This window comes from Melitaea cinxia, chromosome 9 (genome assembly GCF_905220565.1).
Source record: "Melitaea cinxia chromosome 9, ilMelCinx1.1, whole genome shotgun sequence".
Taxonomy (NCBI): Eukaryota; Metazoa; Arthropoda; class Insecta; order Lepidoptera; family Nymphalidae; genus Melitaea; species Melitaea cinxia.
The window spans coordinates 10,258,316-10,275,740 of record NC_059402.1 but is presented as its reverse complement, the minus strand read 5'-3'; the positions used below and the strand labels follow the sequence as shown (position 1 = coordinate 10,275,740).

The following is a 17,425-nucleotide window of genomic DNA, read 5'->3' as shown; positions in this document are numbered from 1 at the left end:
AGTTAAAATGGCTCCCCATTCGTCTTCGGCGTGATATGCACACCCTTTCGACTCTCTTTAATATCCTTCATGATCCAAATGCTCCATCCTATCTTTGATCCCGATTTCACAAACCTTACTAATATTTTATGTTTTATATGTATTTTTGAGTGCAATAAAGTATATATTATATTAAATAAAAATGTCTTCTCTATGCTGATGATCAAGTATTACTTGCGTCTTGGCCCGAGGAGTTGCAGGAGATGGTAACTAACATGAGTGGAGCTTTTGTAGGAAAGGGAATGAAGATGAATGTAAAGAAGACGAAAGTGATGGTGTTCGAAAGAGATGAGGCAGTGATAGGCTGCAATATCGTGATTGGAGATGAACAAATTGAACAGGTGAATGAGTTTGTGTATCTGGGTTCAAAGTTTACAAGAGATGGAAAGTGTGAGAGTGATATTGAAAGAAGAGTGAATGCAGGAAACAGGGTGAATGGAGCTTTGCACTCCTTTATGAGCAGTCGGAGGGTGTATAACAAGGCTCGTTTGGCTGTGCATAAGAGGGTGTTGGTTCCGACACTCATGTACGGAAGTGAAAGTTGGGTATGGCAGAAAAAACATGAAAGCAGACTAAATGCAGTTGAGATGAGAGCGTTAAGAAGTATGATAGGAGTTAAACTGAGTGACAGGATAAGAAATACTGAGATAAGGAAACGTTGTGGTCTGAAAGAAGATGTAGTGACAAAAATTGAGAAAGGTATGCTCAGATGGTTTGGTCATGTCGAGAGAATGAGTGAAGAACGATTGACGAAAAAAGTGTATAAGGCGAGTGTGGATGGAAGGGTTGGAAGGGGTAGACCTAGGTGGACGTTCCGAGACCAAATAAAGGACGTCTTGAAAAAAGGCCAGGTCAAGAGTACCCTAAACCGAAGAGCATGTATGAAGGGAATAATGTAAGTGGACGAAGCGAAAGAAGTATGCAAGGATCGTAGCAAGTGGAAAGAAGTGGTCTCTGCCTACCCTTACGGGAAAGAGGCGTGATTATATGTATGTATGTTTATTATTATTATTATTGTAACTTTGTTATCCTTTGGTCGCTTCTTACGACATCCACGGGATGAGATGGGGTGGCTAAACTCTATAGTGTCGTAGCCACTCAGCTAAGCGAGTTTAGTATACATTAAATTGAAATACCTAAATAAAGGGGCGGCAAAATTTTCTTCCGCCCCGGGCGGCCGACAACCACGCTACGCCACTGTATTATAACTAATACCACGCATCAAACCCAGTTAATCAGTCTGTCAGCTGTCTCCTTCGATCACACACGCCAAGGGACTGTTCTTTTAGTGTGTGTGATACGCCACAATTGATACTTTCATAAAAATAAAAAAATATGCAAAATACTGTAAAATAATATAGTGATAATTTCTGTAAAATAAATGTATTATTTAAAATCTTTTTTCTCACATTTTCATTACAAGTAGGTATTTAAGATAAATCTGTTTGCCTGGGTCATTGAGTTTATAAAAAATTTAAAGATGGAAAAATTTGATAGTCTGCTTGCATCCAAACGTGTGCAACTCACATTCACAATCAGATTTTCTATAGCATAAATCATAATAAAAGGCTATTTTATTTATATTGTAATTTCATTCGTAAACTTAAAAAACTGTAAATTAATTTAAAAAATATTTCATAAAATTGTTTTTTTTTTTTTAAATTATTGATTGTTGTATATATATTATTGAATGTATATATTCGGTGTTGTAATGATCAATTTTAGTTACGCGGACGACATGGTTCTGTTGAGCGCCTCCGTCAGTGGTCTTCGAAAATTTATAAAAATCTGTGAGGAATATGATAAGGAGAACGGACTCATATAATGCTAAAAAGAGTGAAATTTTAATCTTTCGAGGAAAAAATAAACCGTTAAATCTTAATCCTAATATACATCTGTGTGGAAATCCTCTAAAACAAGTATCTGAGTTCACATACCTTGGCTATATTGTGAATGAACGCCTGGATGATGATAGCGATATCGAGCGCGAGCGCAGGGCTTTGGCCCGTAGATTTGCACGATGTACGTCACAAGTAAAAGTAATTTCATTTAAAGCCTTTAGCCAGTCTTTTTACACGTGTAGTCTATGGGAGAATTACACTATAGCATATAGAGCATAATTATAGTGCTCTGCAACTACAGTACAACAATGTGCTGAGGGTTTTGTTGAAGAAGCCTCGGTACTGCAATATTTTAATTTGAATTTAAATTGAATAAGTCACTATTTTTAACCTTTTAATTGATTGAATTTTGATTTTAGTTTTAATTTTTATATTGATTTTTGTTTCTTTTTTTATTTTAATTCCAGTTTTGATTGAATTTTAGTATTGATTTTTTTTTAATTTTAACTATTGTAATTTTGAATTTTAGTCTTTATTTTAATTATCAATTTTAATTATTGTACGACGTTGTTTTAATTATTGACGCCGCGTTAGCGCAGCGGTCACAGTCATGGATTGTACCTGTTGCGCTGGCGGTTGCGGGTTCGATCCCCGCACATGACAAACATTTGTATTGGCCATACAGGTGTTTGCCGTGGTCTGGGTGTTTGTGCAGTCCTAGTGAGTCTCCCCACCGTGCCTCGGAGAGCACGTTAAGCCGTCGGTCCCGGTTGCTATCATGTACACTTGATAGCGATCGTTACTCATAGTAGGGAATATATCCGCCAACCCGCATTGGAGCAGCGTGGTGGATTAAGCTCTGATTCTTCTACTACATCAGGAAAGAGGCCTATGCCCAGTAGTGGGATATTACAGGCTGAAGCGATGAATTATTGTAATATTGAATTTTAGTATATTGATTTTGATTTTAGTGTTGTTTGATTGGATTTTGATTTGGTATATTTTTTTTGTCACAATTGTTAAAACTAACATAGTTTAGGAAAAAAATGTAACTAACAAAAATGTGGAGATAAGTGTGAATTAAATTATTATAAAAAATAAATTATATAACATACTTGAAAATTTTAACAAATTAATTATGTAAAAAACATTTTATAACAAAGATCAAGATGATTTTTGGGTTGTCACATTATACCAAGTAGCACAAAACCGCGCGGTTCGTGCGTCTCGTGCGCTACGACCAAATTTACTTAAGCTTGCAGAGCGAAAAATTGTGAAATGGCTCTTTATGACTTAGGTTTTTAAGTAATGGTAGCCATTATATTAATTTGAAAAAGATGAATAACCATGGCAAAGAAGATGAAACAAAAAATTACACAACTAGGTGCAAAACTATCTCCAAGTCTCCAAGATATCGTCACATTTCAGTTTCACATTGAATTCTCAGAGACTCGATGATCAAAGAAACTGACATAGTTAATAAATACTTAAATAAAATTAAAGATATGTTAAACCGTTATAATTCATATCATCATCAGTCAATATGGTATTTAATTGTATGTACGCGTTGCATATTGTGCAACATTTAGTATAAGTAAAAAAAACACGACTTTTGGATAAATGTTAGAAGGATAATATCATGTTTTCCCAAAGTTGCCTAAAAATAAAGTTTAATATACTTCCTACTTTTTATACAGTTCATATATGTTTTGGACAGTTTTGCACCTAACAATATAATTGTAGTTTCTGTAAAAAAAAAAAAACTATGGATGGATTTGTAATTACATCAACGTATTTTAATTGCAACCGAATATAATATGTATCACAAGCTAGTAAATTACAACAATACTTACAATATACAATATTTACAAACTGTACAAGATAAAGAATCACATTCAACAATTTATATTATCAGTCAAATTGTAAAATAGTGCGCAATACTTATGAAGTAGCTATATTATAACTAACTAACTTATATAATTATTTTCAAAATGTAGATTTAATTTATTTATATTTTTATTACACAAATTAAACTTAAATCATTTACCAGTTTGATAAAGTATAATTATTATGTAAGTTACATTTATGTTGACTGTTGTGTTTATAAGCATCTGCGATTGTATAAAGTTATAGTATAAAAAAAAAACCTTAATTTATTTCTTTTGTTGCACTGTAGAATAGTTTTAATATGACACTTCTATATATGTATATATATATATATATATATATATATATATATATATATATATATATAATATAAAGCGTGTTAGTTCAGCGAAAGTTTAAGCAACATTTTAATTTTAAAAGCGACAATTTAATTTTCCAATACAAAATACTCTTGGGTAGCACATGTACCGATGTACTAAAAGGTTACGTTACTTAGTAAGGTACGAAATGTAATAGTACCAAACGTCAATCGCTAATACGGACCTAATCGGACTAATCTTACACTGTGACAGTACTATCAACTATATAAGCTATGTTACTTAAACTACGTTCACCGCGGTCCGACGAGTTTGTATTGTACGTCTATGGGTCCGAGTATCACGCTGTCCGACTGTTCGACTGTCCGAAGTGTCCGACTGTCCGAGATGATGTTATTCCTACGACGTTCGTTAGCTCTAAAATGAAACAGAGCTATACAGCAAGAACGGTACGAACAAACGGCTAATGTTGAATTGAATGTGCGTACGAGTTACATCGCGTCGCGCATTCTATTCATTTCGCGTTTTAATCAAAGTTTTATAAACATCATCATTACAGCCTATACAGCCCGCTGCTGGACATAGGCCTCCATTAGTTTACGCCAAAAATAACGTGAACTCATGAACATAACGTAAACTAATTCCTTTTTAAGTAAAAGTTTTTTTTTTGTTATAGTTTTTGTTTAGCGTAGTAAGTAAAAATTGAGAATTTTAGCGATTTAAAAAACCTTTTAATACACTTTTACGTAAAAGGAATTTGTTTACGGTATATTTATGGAAATTCAATAATGTGTATAATGAGGTTTGTTATTTCACAATTATCTTTAGTGCTAGAAGACAAAATATATCAAAATGATGAAAAAAAAGTATTTCACCTGTATACTGTTTTGTAGCCAGGTACTATTTATTATCATTGAGTCAAAAAATCTGGGTACTACTAAATACTAATAAGGTGTACTAGTACATTTTTCGAATTTTACGAATAGAGTGCGCACCTGACAACGTCCGGTTGAGCCCAAGACTAATACAAATTGTTCCTCGCTGTGAAAAATTTGATGAGTTTTTTCAAAAAAATTGTCAATTAGTTGTCAAATACTTATAAGTGCGTTAAGAAAGACTTGCCCATATTTTTTACATATATGTGTTGGTGATACGAAGTTCACCAGGTCATCTAGTTTATAATATAAATAGATTACATCAAAGTTTTAAATTGATAAAGAAGCTTATAAATAAAATCAGACAAAAGACAAGCTTTTTCTTATTCCATGTTTTAAACGTTATCTGTAAAAAAATAATAATACTATAACTAGTGGTCGCCCAGTGGTCGAAATTCGACTATAATTAATTTAGATTATAAGTTTGCACATTATTGAGGTTCCGTTGTCAAAGACTACTTCTATAATAATAAACAAAAGAATATAATATATGCATGTGTACTTCAAATACATGGTAGTGTGTAATGTTTTTTTTTTAAGTTGATTTCATGTATTTTTATGTATAATTTACCTTGGTTCGCTTAAACCGGTAGTGTGTAATGTTTTTTTTTTAAGTTGATTTCATGTATTTTTATGTATAATTTACCTTGGTTCGCTTAAACCGAAAATCTTAACCGAAAATCATCATATCAAAAATTTCGATCTAGCGGGTACATCGTTATATAGCTTAATTGGCTAGAGCGCCGACATGGTCAGTCGGAGACGCAGGTTCGATCCCCGCTGAAACGGACTACCTTTCGATTAGAACAAAAACGTTTGAAACGTTGTTGTCAAAAGTTTGACGGTAACATACATAAAAAAATACAATCGAATTGAGAACTTCCTCCTTTTTTCGAGTCGGTTAGAAATAGAAATTTTATTTTTTTTGGTACATAATTAAAATTAAATAGCATAACAATATTCAAGATAATGTTAATTAAATATGCGTTTTTATATAAAATTGTGATTTCTATTTAAGTAGGACTGTTTATAGAATGAATGTTATAAGTACGAGATCCAGCTGCAAATTAGTGCACTCATCGAGTTTTTGCTACAAACCAAATTTTTATGTATATTTATGATTAGAAGAATATATATCCTCCTCCTTATCATAAATATACATAACAATTTGGTTTGTAGCAAAAACTCAATGAGTGCACTAATTTACAGCCAGATCTAAGACTATACATATATTTGTTAACGTAGCGGCATCAAAACAGAAACAAAATCGCATTACAAACATGGTTGAAGTACCGTTATATAAAAATGTCTACTAACCTTAGTGATCGCCTAACCAAAGTGCACTCGCTGTTATATCATCTTTTTTTATAAATTTGTTACATTTAGTGTAAAATATATTTTAAATTATAATTTCTACATATCTAGAACGCATCTATTTATTTTTTCTCATCTTTCCTATACACTTTCTTACTTCTTACATAAAAAAAGAACAAAAGATGTGAAATATATGTACAAAATATTTTTAATATAATAAAATATCATAGTTGATCTAGAATTATTTTTATCATTTTACAAGTATTTACAGAACTATCTAAACAATTGACCTAATTTAAATAATTACATCTGGTAATAAGGACATAATTTTTAAACAGTCATCATTCACACGAATTTTAATTTTTTTTTACAAAATTAAAGATTTTATATTACACTGAGTATAAAAAAGACAAGTATTATATTCTACAGTAAAACATTTTACTCTAATTGATTTGGTTTTCAGTGATATACTCTGAAGAGTTTATATTAAAAATGAATACATTGTGTTACACAATCACATACTTAATACATACTTCGATTTATTTCTTTGGCTGCCATGGCCGCAATAGCAATTGTAAAATAACTCTATGGAGGAAGGGCAAGACTACCCTTCATAGAAATTCCATCAAGAATAACTCACTCTGGTTCTGTGCTTAACGTCTGGTTAATAGCACTCAATGTGTAGCAAGAACAGTACCATTCGGTTAAGCGATCATCTGAGTTCATATATTACATATAAAAACGATACATCAGTCTTATCCTATCTCGACACCTTCGACGTTTGTCGCACCCTGCCGCCCTAGGCGGCTCGCTGCGATCGAAGCCTCCTTCGAGTCTGATATCTCGTGCGTCATATATGAATGGGCACGTGGAGCAGTAAGGCGTCTCTTCTTGCGAATTCCATGGAGCACATCTCGCACTTGTAGGGACCCTCGTCGGTCGAGGGCAGGTGGGAGAGGGAGGGCGAGGACGGTGGAGGGGAATTCACAGGCGACGGCGAGCTCGGTCCGATCGCTCGCAAATCGTCTGCCGGATGTCGTGGAGGTCTTCTACTCCGAATCTGAAGCAATATGATTTTTTTAGTGATTAAGATAGGTATAAATATATATAATGATAATCGCTGTGAATTGTGTAATAAGAGTAATTACATAGGGCTGCATTGCCAGTAAAGAGTATATGAGCTCGTATATTGACAAAGTAAATTTTTTTTCAAGTGGAACGTGATTATTGTACCTACAGAACCCCTCATTTGAAGAATCGCAGTTAGTAGTCGAACATCCAGTATAGGCGAATACATTAGCCTAGACGAAAACTTGTGAGCTACAATTTAATATTTTTTTTTTTTTGAAATTACACCATGTTTGTTATTGATTAATGCAGTTTTTAACAAACATCCCACAGCTGAGCATAGGCCGATATTTCCATTACAAGAAAGATTGGAGCTTAATCCACCACGCTGCTCTAATAATAATAATACTATTAAGTCATTATCATCATCATCACCTCGTCCCGTTCCAAGTTCGCGCCAGACATCCCGGTTTTCCGTAATCCAGTCTACTCCGGCAATCTAACGTAGATCGTCGGTCCAACGAGCCGGAGGACGTCCCACACTGCGTTTTCCAAGACGTGGTCTCCACTCCAGGACCCGTTTGGGCCAATGGCCATCGGTCATGCGACACAGATGACCAGCCCACTGCCACTTCAACTTGCTAATTCTGTGGGCTATGTCGGTTACTTTCGTTCTCTCGCGGATAGTATCATTTCTAATCCTGTCTTTAAGAGAGACCCCAAGCATAGCCCGTTCCATTGCACGTTGAGCGACTTTAAATTTGTCCAGTCCTTGACCAGTCCCTTCGTCAGTGTCCACGTCTCGGCTCCGTATGTTAACACAGGCAGGACGCATGGCTCGAAAACTTTTGTCTTCAAGCATTGAGGAATCTTCGAAGTGAAGACTCGACGGAGTCTGCCAAACGCCGCCCAGCCTAACCGAATTCTCCTATCGGCCTCCTTCTCGAAGTTGTTGCGGCCTAATTGGATAGTATGGCCTAGGTAAATATAATCCTGAACAACTGCGAGAAGGGTACCATCGACCGATACCGGTATCGGTATGACTTGGTTGTTAAACATAACTTTTGTTTTGTCCAAGTTCACAGAAAGACCGACACGTCGGGAGGACCCTTTAGGCCGGCCAGCATTTGGCCTAACTCATCCAACGTCTCCGCAAAGATGAAAATATCGTCGGCGAAACGAAGGTGAGAGATAAATTCACCGTCTCCCCTAATCCAAGGTCTTAAAGACATCCTACAGCGCAGTGGTAAACAGTTCCGGTGATATTCCATCCCCCTGTCTTACCCACGCCGGAGGAAAATATTCTTGTTCTCTGGTCCTGGATATGAACGGCCATCGTTTTTTCGGCCTTTCCGTTTTTAGGCTGCCCGGGCGCTACACTAATCTCAGCCTCTTCGAAGTCCGGGATACACTCCGAATAATGGCGAAACAACGGTGTCCGCGGATCTTCGGTGACCCAAGTCGCAGGCTTGCGTGCGCTCGACGAGTTCAGCTGTCCATAAAAATTCTCAACCTCTTCTCGGATCTCAGGGCGAGAGTAGACTGTTCTGCCATCCGCTGTTTTAAGCTTCGCAAGAAGGCTTCTCCCCAATGGTCTTTGGAAAATTTTGGACCCCCTATTCTGCTGAATCAGAGTAGCAATCTCTTTCGTATTTGAGCAGCGGAGGTCTTGGCGTACAAGTTTCTGTATCCTCTTGGAAAGAGCCCTCTGTTCTGGCGAAGCAGCGGGCAACTCGCGCCTATGCCGCATCAGATCCAATATTTAGTGTACACCATTAAAAGAAACAACTAATACCTACGATTTTATTTTTGTGTTACCCCCACATTAGGAATTCTAAACATTTTTGAATATCATATCAAAAATTGACCGCTCCAGCGGGATTCGAACCCGCGTCTCCGACTGACCGTGTCGGCGCTCTAGCCAATTAAGCTATGGAACGATGTACCCGCTAGAGCGAAATTCTTGATATGATGATTTTTATTTTCGGTTTAAGCGAACCGTGGCGCCGTCTATAGTGAGTTCTTTACAGAGACCCGTAACTATTCAAAGTTTCATATTACAATGAAAATCTTCTTAAACCGAAAATAAAAATCATCATATCAAGAATTTCGCTCTAGCGGGTACATCGTTCCATAGCTTAATTGGCTAGAGCGCCGACACGGTCAGTTGGAGACGCGGGTTCGAATCCCGCTGGAGCGGTCAATTTTTGATATGATATTCAAAAATGTTTAGAAACAACTAAATTATTACATAAAATGAAAGATGTACAAAGGTTGATTGCTGATGAGCATGATGTCTTCCAGACAAGCTGTGGGTATAGAAGACGAAACAGAAACTGCAGTAAGTCTAGTGCGGCTTGGCGGATATATTCCCCACTATGAGTTACGGTTGTCTTCAGGCGTCTATGATAAAAATCGAGACCGACAGGTTAACGTGCTTTCCGAGGCACCATTGAACGGCACCGAGAGACACACAAAGACAGACGCTCAGACGATAATAATAATAAATACTCTTTGTCGTACACCACTGTTGGATACATAAGCAGAGCGGTACACGTCTATCGACAACCCCAAAGAAACATTACATAAAAGTGATACATAGAAAGAGAGATGAACCATACGAGCGGGAACGAATACGCAACCGTCGGTGTGTCGGTGTGTCGGCGCCCAAACGGTACACGCGCGACCACACGAAGCGGTTACACGAGTCCAGCCGAACACACCTGTTTGGGCGCGCGGCGCGGGCGCGGCTCCGCGGTGTGGATCATCTTGGGGCGCGGCGGCGGCGCGCGGCGGCGGCGGCGGCGCGCGGGCGCGGGCGCGGCCGGCGAGCGCGAGCGGCTGGGCGACGGCGTGCTCGCGCGCTCCCACTCCTGCTGGACCGGAGATTCCTCAACTTTTGTTTTCCGCCTTCGCTTGTATTTCCGTGGACCATTCTGAGGGGAGAGATTTCAAACAATAGTAACACTGATTATAATATTCAGTCTATATTTTTATATACTCTGCTCTGGACCATCTTATTCATCGACAATACTACATAGGAACAGCATTGTTTAGCTGTGATGTTCTGTCTCGTTAAATAACTTCAAACATAAGTTTTTTTAATGACAAAGCTAGGTTATTATTAAAGCTAGGTTGTTATTAGCTAAGCTATTATTACCTTCGCTTCAGTCTGTAATATCTCACTGCCAGGCATAGGCATCTTCATCTTTCCCAATGTAGGAGAAGGATCAGAGCTTAAAAAACATCTGCACGGGCTATACAAATGTTTGTCATATGCTAGATCAAACCTGCAACCGCTACAACCAATGTCACCTTATCGAAAAAATACTACCTTATCGAAAAAATATTTTCATGTTTACTAACCTGTGGTTGTCTCTTTAGCGCGGTATTTTCATCACAGTGCTGAATCAGATGTTGAACGAGCTCAGCACTCGAATGCATAGGTTGACCACAAACAACGCAACAATATTGGTATCCACCTAAACGTAAATTTTTTGAATATTGTACACAAATAATGCCGGTGTGCCTTATAGTCTAATATCCAAACTAGACATGATCTTCACCCATTTATTTAGTGGACAAAAAATATTTCTATCTACTTTAGTATCCCAACAAACATTTTTGTCATATAATCAAACAATTATATGACTTTCAGTCTTATTAAAGTTATATTACAGTATTTTTTTTAACTCTACGTCATGTTATGGTGCATTATGTGTCCAAATAGACGTATAGATTTTTTGTCGTATAACATTGTCGTATAGACGTTATTTCGACATTTCTTTACAATCGTCATATAATAGCGTCTATGAAGACATCTATAAAACTTGCATATACAACTTTTCGTCGTGTAAACGTTTTCGTAGTGTAAACGTCATAATACTATTAATTTTGTCATATAATAACCTTTTAAACATCTGCTAAACGAATAGTAATTGTTTACACGTAGTACTTGTAACCATTATATATAAGTCGAATAAGTGTACTAGTGTAACTTGTATACATCCTAAAGTACTACAAAAATGATAATACAACCGTTATTTAATTAATACTCATATTAAACGGTTATAATAACCTTGTAAACAACTTCCACCATTTTGAAATCAAAGTCATATTAAAATTTATTTACTTGTTTCGTACAACATGAATCGAAAAAATTGGAAAAGTACTAAAAGAAGTGGTGCATTCAAAAGAAAAGTTAAAAACAACTATCATTCGCTTCAAGCACGTACTTTCATACAAAGTAATAGAACTCAAGCTCAAGCTGTGACTGAGGCAAATAAGAAGGGTTCCGTATCACAGGTAAATGCAAATTTAACCAAAATACTACGAGTATACCCCGCAGTTCATTTGCCGAAGTTGAACTTCTTGAATGAGTTAATTCGATAAAGTCCATCTTCGATAAAAACTTATCAACATCCGCATAAATATGGATCATAATTGTGGGGTTTACCTAAAAAAAAGTATTATTCAGACTTAACTAAGTTATATGTCTCGTAAATTCTTCTGTTCTAAAAATATAAATTATTTGAAATAAGTTAGCTAGGCGTTTTATTATTTTATTATTGATCCCTAAATCAACTGTCATGGCGTACACATTTACAATGTGTACGCAGTATATACGTCGGGAAGTTATATAGTTGTCATATAACGCAGTCACTTAATAAATTATTAATAAAAATATACGAAAACATTAAAATTTTAAAAGCGCATGAAAAATTTGTTATAAAGTTACCTCACATTAATCAGTAAATTTGATTGCACAATGGTTTGTAACTGATGAAATGGTTTTATCACCTCAACAAAGTAAAAAATACAATATTTTAACTCAGCTGTCAAAAAAACTGCCAAATTCAATTAGTGTGTATTACGTTTATAATCTGTTACAATTTTTCATTCGTTTAATATAAAAGTATCATCTTTAAATGACAATAATACAACGAATACATTAGATAAACGTCATATTGTGTGCTATTACTCGACACGAAGTCGAATACACGCCGCGACAGCTATCATTACATGACATGTAGTCAAATCGCCAACGTGTATATGACTCCTATGCGACTATATAGGTATTTATATGACTGTTACACGAAACTCTTAGCGCCTTAAGTTGAATAAAATGGGCCCTAATGCCGTCGAGTAAACGTTCTAATGTCGTTTATACGATTATACTAAATAACATTAAGTTGTCACCAAAACGTCTACTCAACGTCGTAAATGTTTGTTGGGATGCTAATGATAAATTGGTTGGAAAATTCTTGGGCAGGCTATATTGTATTCACCAACCGCCATTCCAACCAGATTTTCAACAGACAACTCTTATCATCTTATCCGCTATAAAATAGCGCTTATTTTGATGTAAGATTTACTTACTAAACATGTGATTGAATGTATATACTAGTACCAATATAGTATATTATTATTGGAACGAAGTTCCTTATGGCAGTCTTGACATTTGGCTGGGCGACCGAACTGAAAAAAATGTAATACTAAAACCGTAAGAAAAATATATAACGGAAGTGACGCAATATCAGTCACACAACTGTATAATATGACGTTTGTAAAACTAAAATATTACCAGTAAACTTTTTTTTAAATTATTTTTTTTTAATCACTTAATAGTTTGAATTACTATTATTATTTTGTTTGATTTATTTTATTTTATGGTATTTGTTATTTTCTAAAATACTAAATTTCCTAAATACTTTTATGTACCTAATTAAAAACCAACCAATGAAATTAAAAAAAAAAAAATCAAGAACTAGACAATATATATAAAATTCAACATTTTTTTTTTCAAATTGTATTGCTTCTATACTATCCGAAGGAACTTCGTTCCTACCTGGTGTCTCATGACACCACATAATTTTTTTTTAACTGCCATCTAGTAGTTATGACAGGAAAATAATATAACCCAACATTTGCATTTTCTACAGGCTTTATACATCGGTAGATATTAAATTTATTCTTTTAACTCATAGGTGCACTCATAAGTATAAATAAATTTTTCAATTTTGATTTAACTATGCTTGGTCAGGAATTTTTCAGCCAACACTTCCCGATTTTTTTATAATTTAATAAAATAAATATAACAATAAAATAAATTAACAATTTTCATTCATTAACAGATGGGTGAAGTTCGTCTCTAGTTGGTATCTCCTAATCTACACAAATAAATAAAGTTGAACTGTCTGTTTGTAATATTAAACTAACTGCTTTTTACTAAATGCATATGGATGAATACATTGGACATTGTTGGACCGATTTTGACGAGACTTACACTGACAGATGTAAAGAAAACACTAAACTCATTTTATATTACGTTACTGTTTTTTTTAAGTTAGAACCTTTTTGTTTATTTTATTGTCAAGACAGAATAATGGACCTTTGTCGTGATGACAGAAATATTTTTACATTTAGATTTTACGAAAATCAGTTTAAATAAAGACTTTAAATGTTGTTTTTCTTGTTTTAGAGAATCGCAAATATAGTATTTATTTTGAGATTTCTACTAAAGGAACAGAAAAAGTATAATCACTATTATAGATATATTAAAACATCACACACAGATCTTTCGATGGTATACTGCTTTATTTCGACACCAGCAATTTATACTAAGCTAACTCATAAAAGTGAACTTTACAACAGAGGCTTATAAAAGGGAATAACGTGATACCTTTTATGTTAATTAAGAAACTTATTTGAAATTTGGTATCTTTAATAGTTAATTTAGTCATTGCAATTTCACAATTTTTATTATTACAAAAAAAAAAAACACAATTATCAAGTTGCATTAAGAAAACCAACTTATCGAAAATTCGAGTTGGCGTAGTATAAATTGTTGGTGTCGATTTCAGCAATAATTGTCAGCAGTATTGATAAAATGATATAGGAAACATTTAAGGTTAATATTATAAGGATGGGGGAATTGGGACTTGTGTGAATAAGGAGGTCATACCGTTGGCGCGGCGGTCGGGCGCCGAATGGTGCGAGCGCACGTGCTCGCGGAGGACCACGCGCTGGTTGAACGCGCGCGGACACACCGCGCACGCGTACGGCTTCTCGCCTGCACAACGTCAGTACATTGTAAAACACGACTGAGTGCTATTGTAACGAGTTGGTTATGACCTACTTTGTGAGTAGTTAACTACACCTGTATAGATGAGCTAGCCTTACTAGGAGAATACAGTACTCATGTGGTAAGTGAGAATCTGAAGACAATGTTACGAATCTATTTATTTTCCTGTTACAAGATTTAGTTTGCAACAACCCACGGCTGGATATAGGTTTTTTTTCTCCATGTAGGAGAAAGATTAGAGCTTAATCGACCACTTTGCTCCATATATGCGAGTTAGCTGATATTTTTCCTACTATGAGCTATCACTACTGGGTGTATATGATAACAACTGCCAAACACAGAGGGATTAACAATGATAGTTTAACGTGCCCTACGAGGCACAGTGAGACCCACAAGAACAGACATCGAAATCGGAAAGAATTATTTATTTATATATAAATATTCAACCTGAGCGAGATTCGAACCCACAAACCGCCAGTATTTAGACGCGTATATTACACGCGCCACTACACCAGAGCGGTTCTCATTCTTCTGTACTGTACGAAATTGAATGCGGTTGACACTTGTTATTTAAGAAATAATAAATGTAGTATTGTATAGTATCAATAATGCTCAGAGCCTCAGACCGGTATGTATGCGTTCGTGTTTACGTAGCGTGCCGCCATCCGCGAACGCCTTCCAACAGAACCGACACGCATACGGACGCTCGCCAGTGTGTATACGGACGTGGATCTGCTGCGAACTGCGAGACCCGAACACTTTACCTAATAAACAATACGAACAATAAATACTTTGATAATTGCCAATGAATATTAAAACGATTACTTATATTAGCAAAAATTTATATCTCACCGCATTCTCTACATGGAAATTGTTTTAAGATATTTGATGCGTTATTTCGTCCTCGCCCCATCCTTTTTAACCTGTAAAAACAGACAGACATATTCTATACCGTAGACAAATAAATGAAACTATATTATATTCATTTTTTTTTCTATATAAGGATATCCAGCCTATGGACATCTTTAATACCTGAGAGCAGTGTCATTTACCTTTATTTTTATATAAGACTAGCTGTACCATGCGCGCTTTGCTACGCTTTTTTTTTGCGTCGTACCAATTCAGAATGACACACACATGAGTTCACGTTATTTTTGGCGTAAACTTTTGGAGGCCTATGTCCAGCAGTGGACTGTATAGGCTGTAATGATGATGATGACCAATTCAGAAACCTTTGTGGGCTCATGCACAACACTCTGTTGAAGATCATGACACGATCAAATGCATGGTTTACGATTCTATAAAGGACATACAGACAAACATTCATTTATATATATATATATAAGAGCATTGCCAACCCTAGCTCCGGCCCTCTCCATGAGCTGATGAGAGAGAGAGGTAGCTATCTTACTTACCACAAAAACATAACACTACCTGAGAGCAGTGTTATTTAGCTGCGATTGTTGTGAGGTTAAGTTCAGCGGGCCGGTCAAATTTTTTTAACCGACTTCAAACAAGGAGGAGGTTACTCAATTCGACCGTATATGTATGTGTATATATATATATATATATATATATATATATATATATATATAATAAAATGGTAGGAAAGTCAAAACTGTACATTGAATATTTTTTTTTAAAGAATTTTTGTCTGTTTGTCTATATGTATGTCCGGGATAAACTCAAAAAGTACTGCATGGATTTACTTCAACTTTGGCACGAATATTATTAAGAAGTCGGGTCAACATACAGGCTACATATTATCACGCTATCACCTACAGGGAACGAGCAGTGAACCTTTATTTCTTCAATGCACTTCGTAACAACGTGTAATCTAACGACACATATTTGAATGTTGTTGTTATTATGTTAATAACTAGCTATAAGCTAGCTTCACACTATAAATAAAGAGATTCTGTAGTATATTTAGTAAAAGCATTGCACCCGTGCGAAGCCGGGGCGGGTCGCTAGTATATGTATGTATATGTATGTATATATATATATATATATATATATATATATATATATATATATATATATATATATATATATATGTATATATAACTTTTTTATGTATGTTCGGGGATAACTTCGTCGCTTATGACCCGATTTTGATAAAAACATTTTTGTTGGGAAAGAGATATCTTAAGTGTGGTAGCAAGATAAGGATACCAAGATCTGATGATGGGATCCCAGAGAAATCGAGGGAAACCCTCAAAAATCCGCATAACTTTTTACTGGGTGTACCGATTTTGATGATTTTACGCCGACGTTTATCATGTGGTCACATTTAAATTTCATCGAGATCTGATTACAACGCTCGACGCTCTACTGGACGCTCGACGTGCCTCACACTCTTAGTTGACAAGATTGAGGTCAGGCGGCCCTAATTTGGGCAAGATAGGTCCCTACCTCAATAGTAGAGTACGGTAAATATAAAAGACCGGTGCACACGTATACAGTTCCCGCACCTGCTCGCGCGCGGGCGCTCGGCGTGGCGCTCGGCGTGCGCCAGCAGCTGCAGCGCGTCGGGGCAGCTCTCGCCGCACACGTCGCACGTGTGCTCCTGCTCCCACGTGCTGCTCGTGCTGTCGTGCCGCTTGTAGCTGCAGGGTTGGGGAGGCGTCAGTGACTTGGATAAGTGAGAAAGACGCCTATGCCCAGCGGAGGGACGTCATAGGCTGAACCGCTTAACGTCTACAACATGCGATGCTTAACACGAGATGCGATGATCCAGTCAAGTTTGTCAGTTGTTGTTTGAAGTGTCAAAAAGCTTAAATTTTGTATATATAATATCATCTCGGGTAGCTGCAATATATACCTAAGTAAGTTTTATTTCTGAGTTGCTTGCGTTTCGAATCGAAATATTGGAATCAGATAACGTTACCACGCGCAATACATATCAAAAGTAATTTTACTAACAAATTATTGGAATAT

At 36.0% G+C, this 17,425-nt stretch overlaps 1 protein-coding gene across 1 annotated transcript in view; it reads right to left on the bottom strand.

The window, feature by feature from the left end:
* Window positions 1–6,523: 6,523 nt before the first annotated feature.
* The window catches only part of LOC123656234 (zinc finger protein 420), a 28,356-nt gene continuing 17,454 nt past the window's right edge, over window positions 6,524–17,425 (bottom strand). The window contains exons 11-17 of the mRNA XM_045591934.1: window positions 16,960–17,094; window positions 15,338–15,408; window positions 15,112–15,249; window positions 14,366–14,473; window positions 10,768–10,883; window positions 10,125–10,337; window positions 6,524–7,393 (exon numbers count right to left, since the gene is read on the bottom strand). Of these exons, the coding sequence (XP_045447890.1) occupies window positions 7,184–7,393; window positions 10,125–10,337; window positions 10,768–10,883; window positions 14,366–14,473; window positions 15,112–15,249; window positions 15,338–15,408; window positions 16,960–17,094 (991 nt within the window). The 3' untranslated portion in view covers window positions 6,524–7,183. The remainder of the gene's footprint in view (window positions 7,394–10,124; window positions 10,338–10,767; window positions 10,884–14,365; window positions 14,474–15,111; window positions 15,250–15,337; window positions 15,409–16,959; window positions 17,095–17,425) is intronic.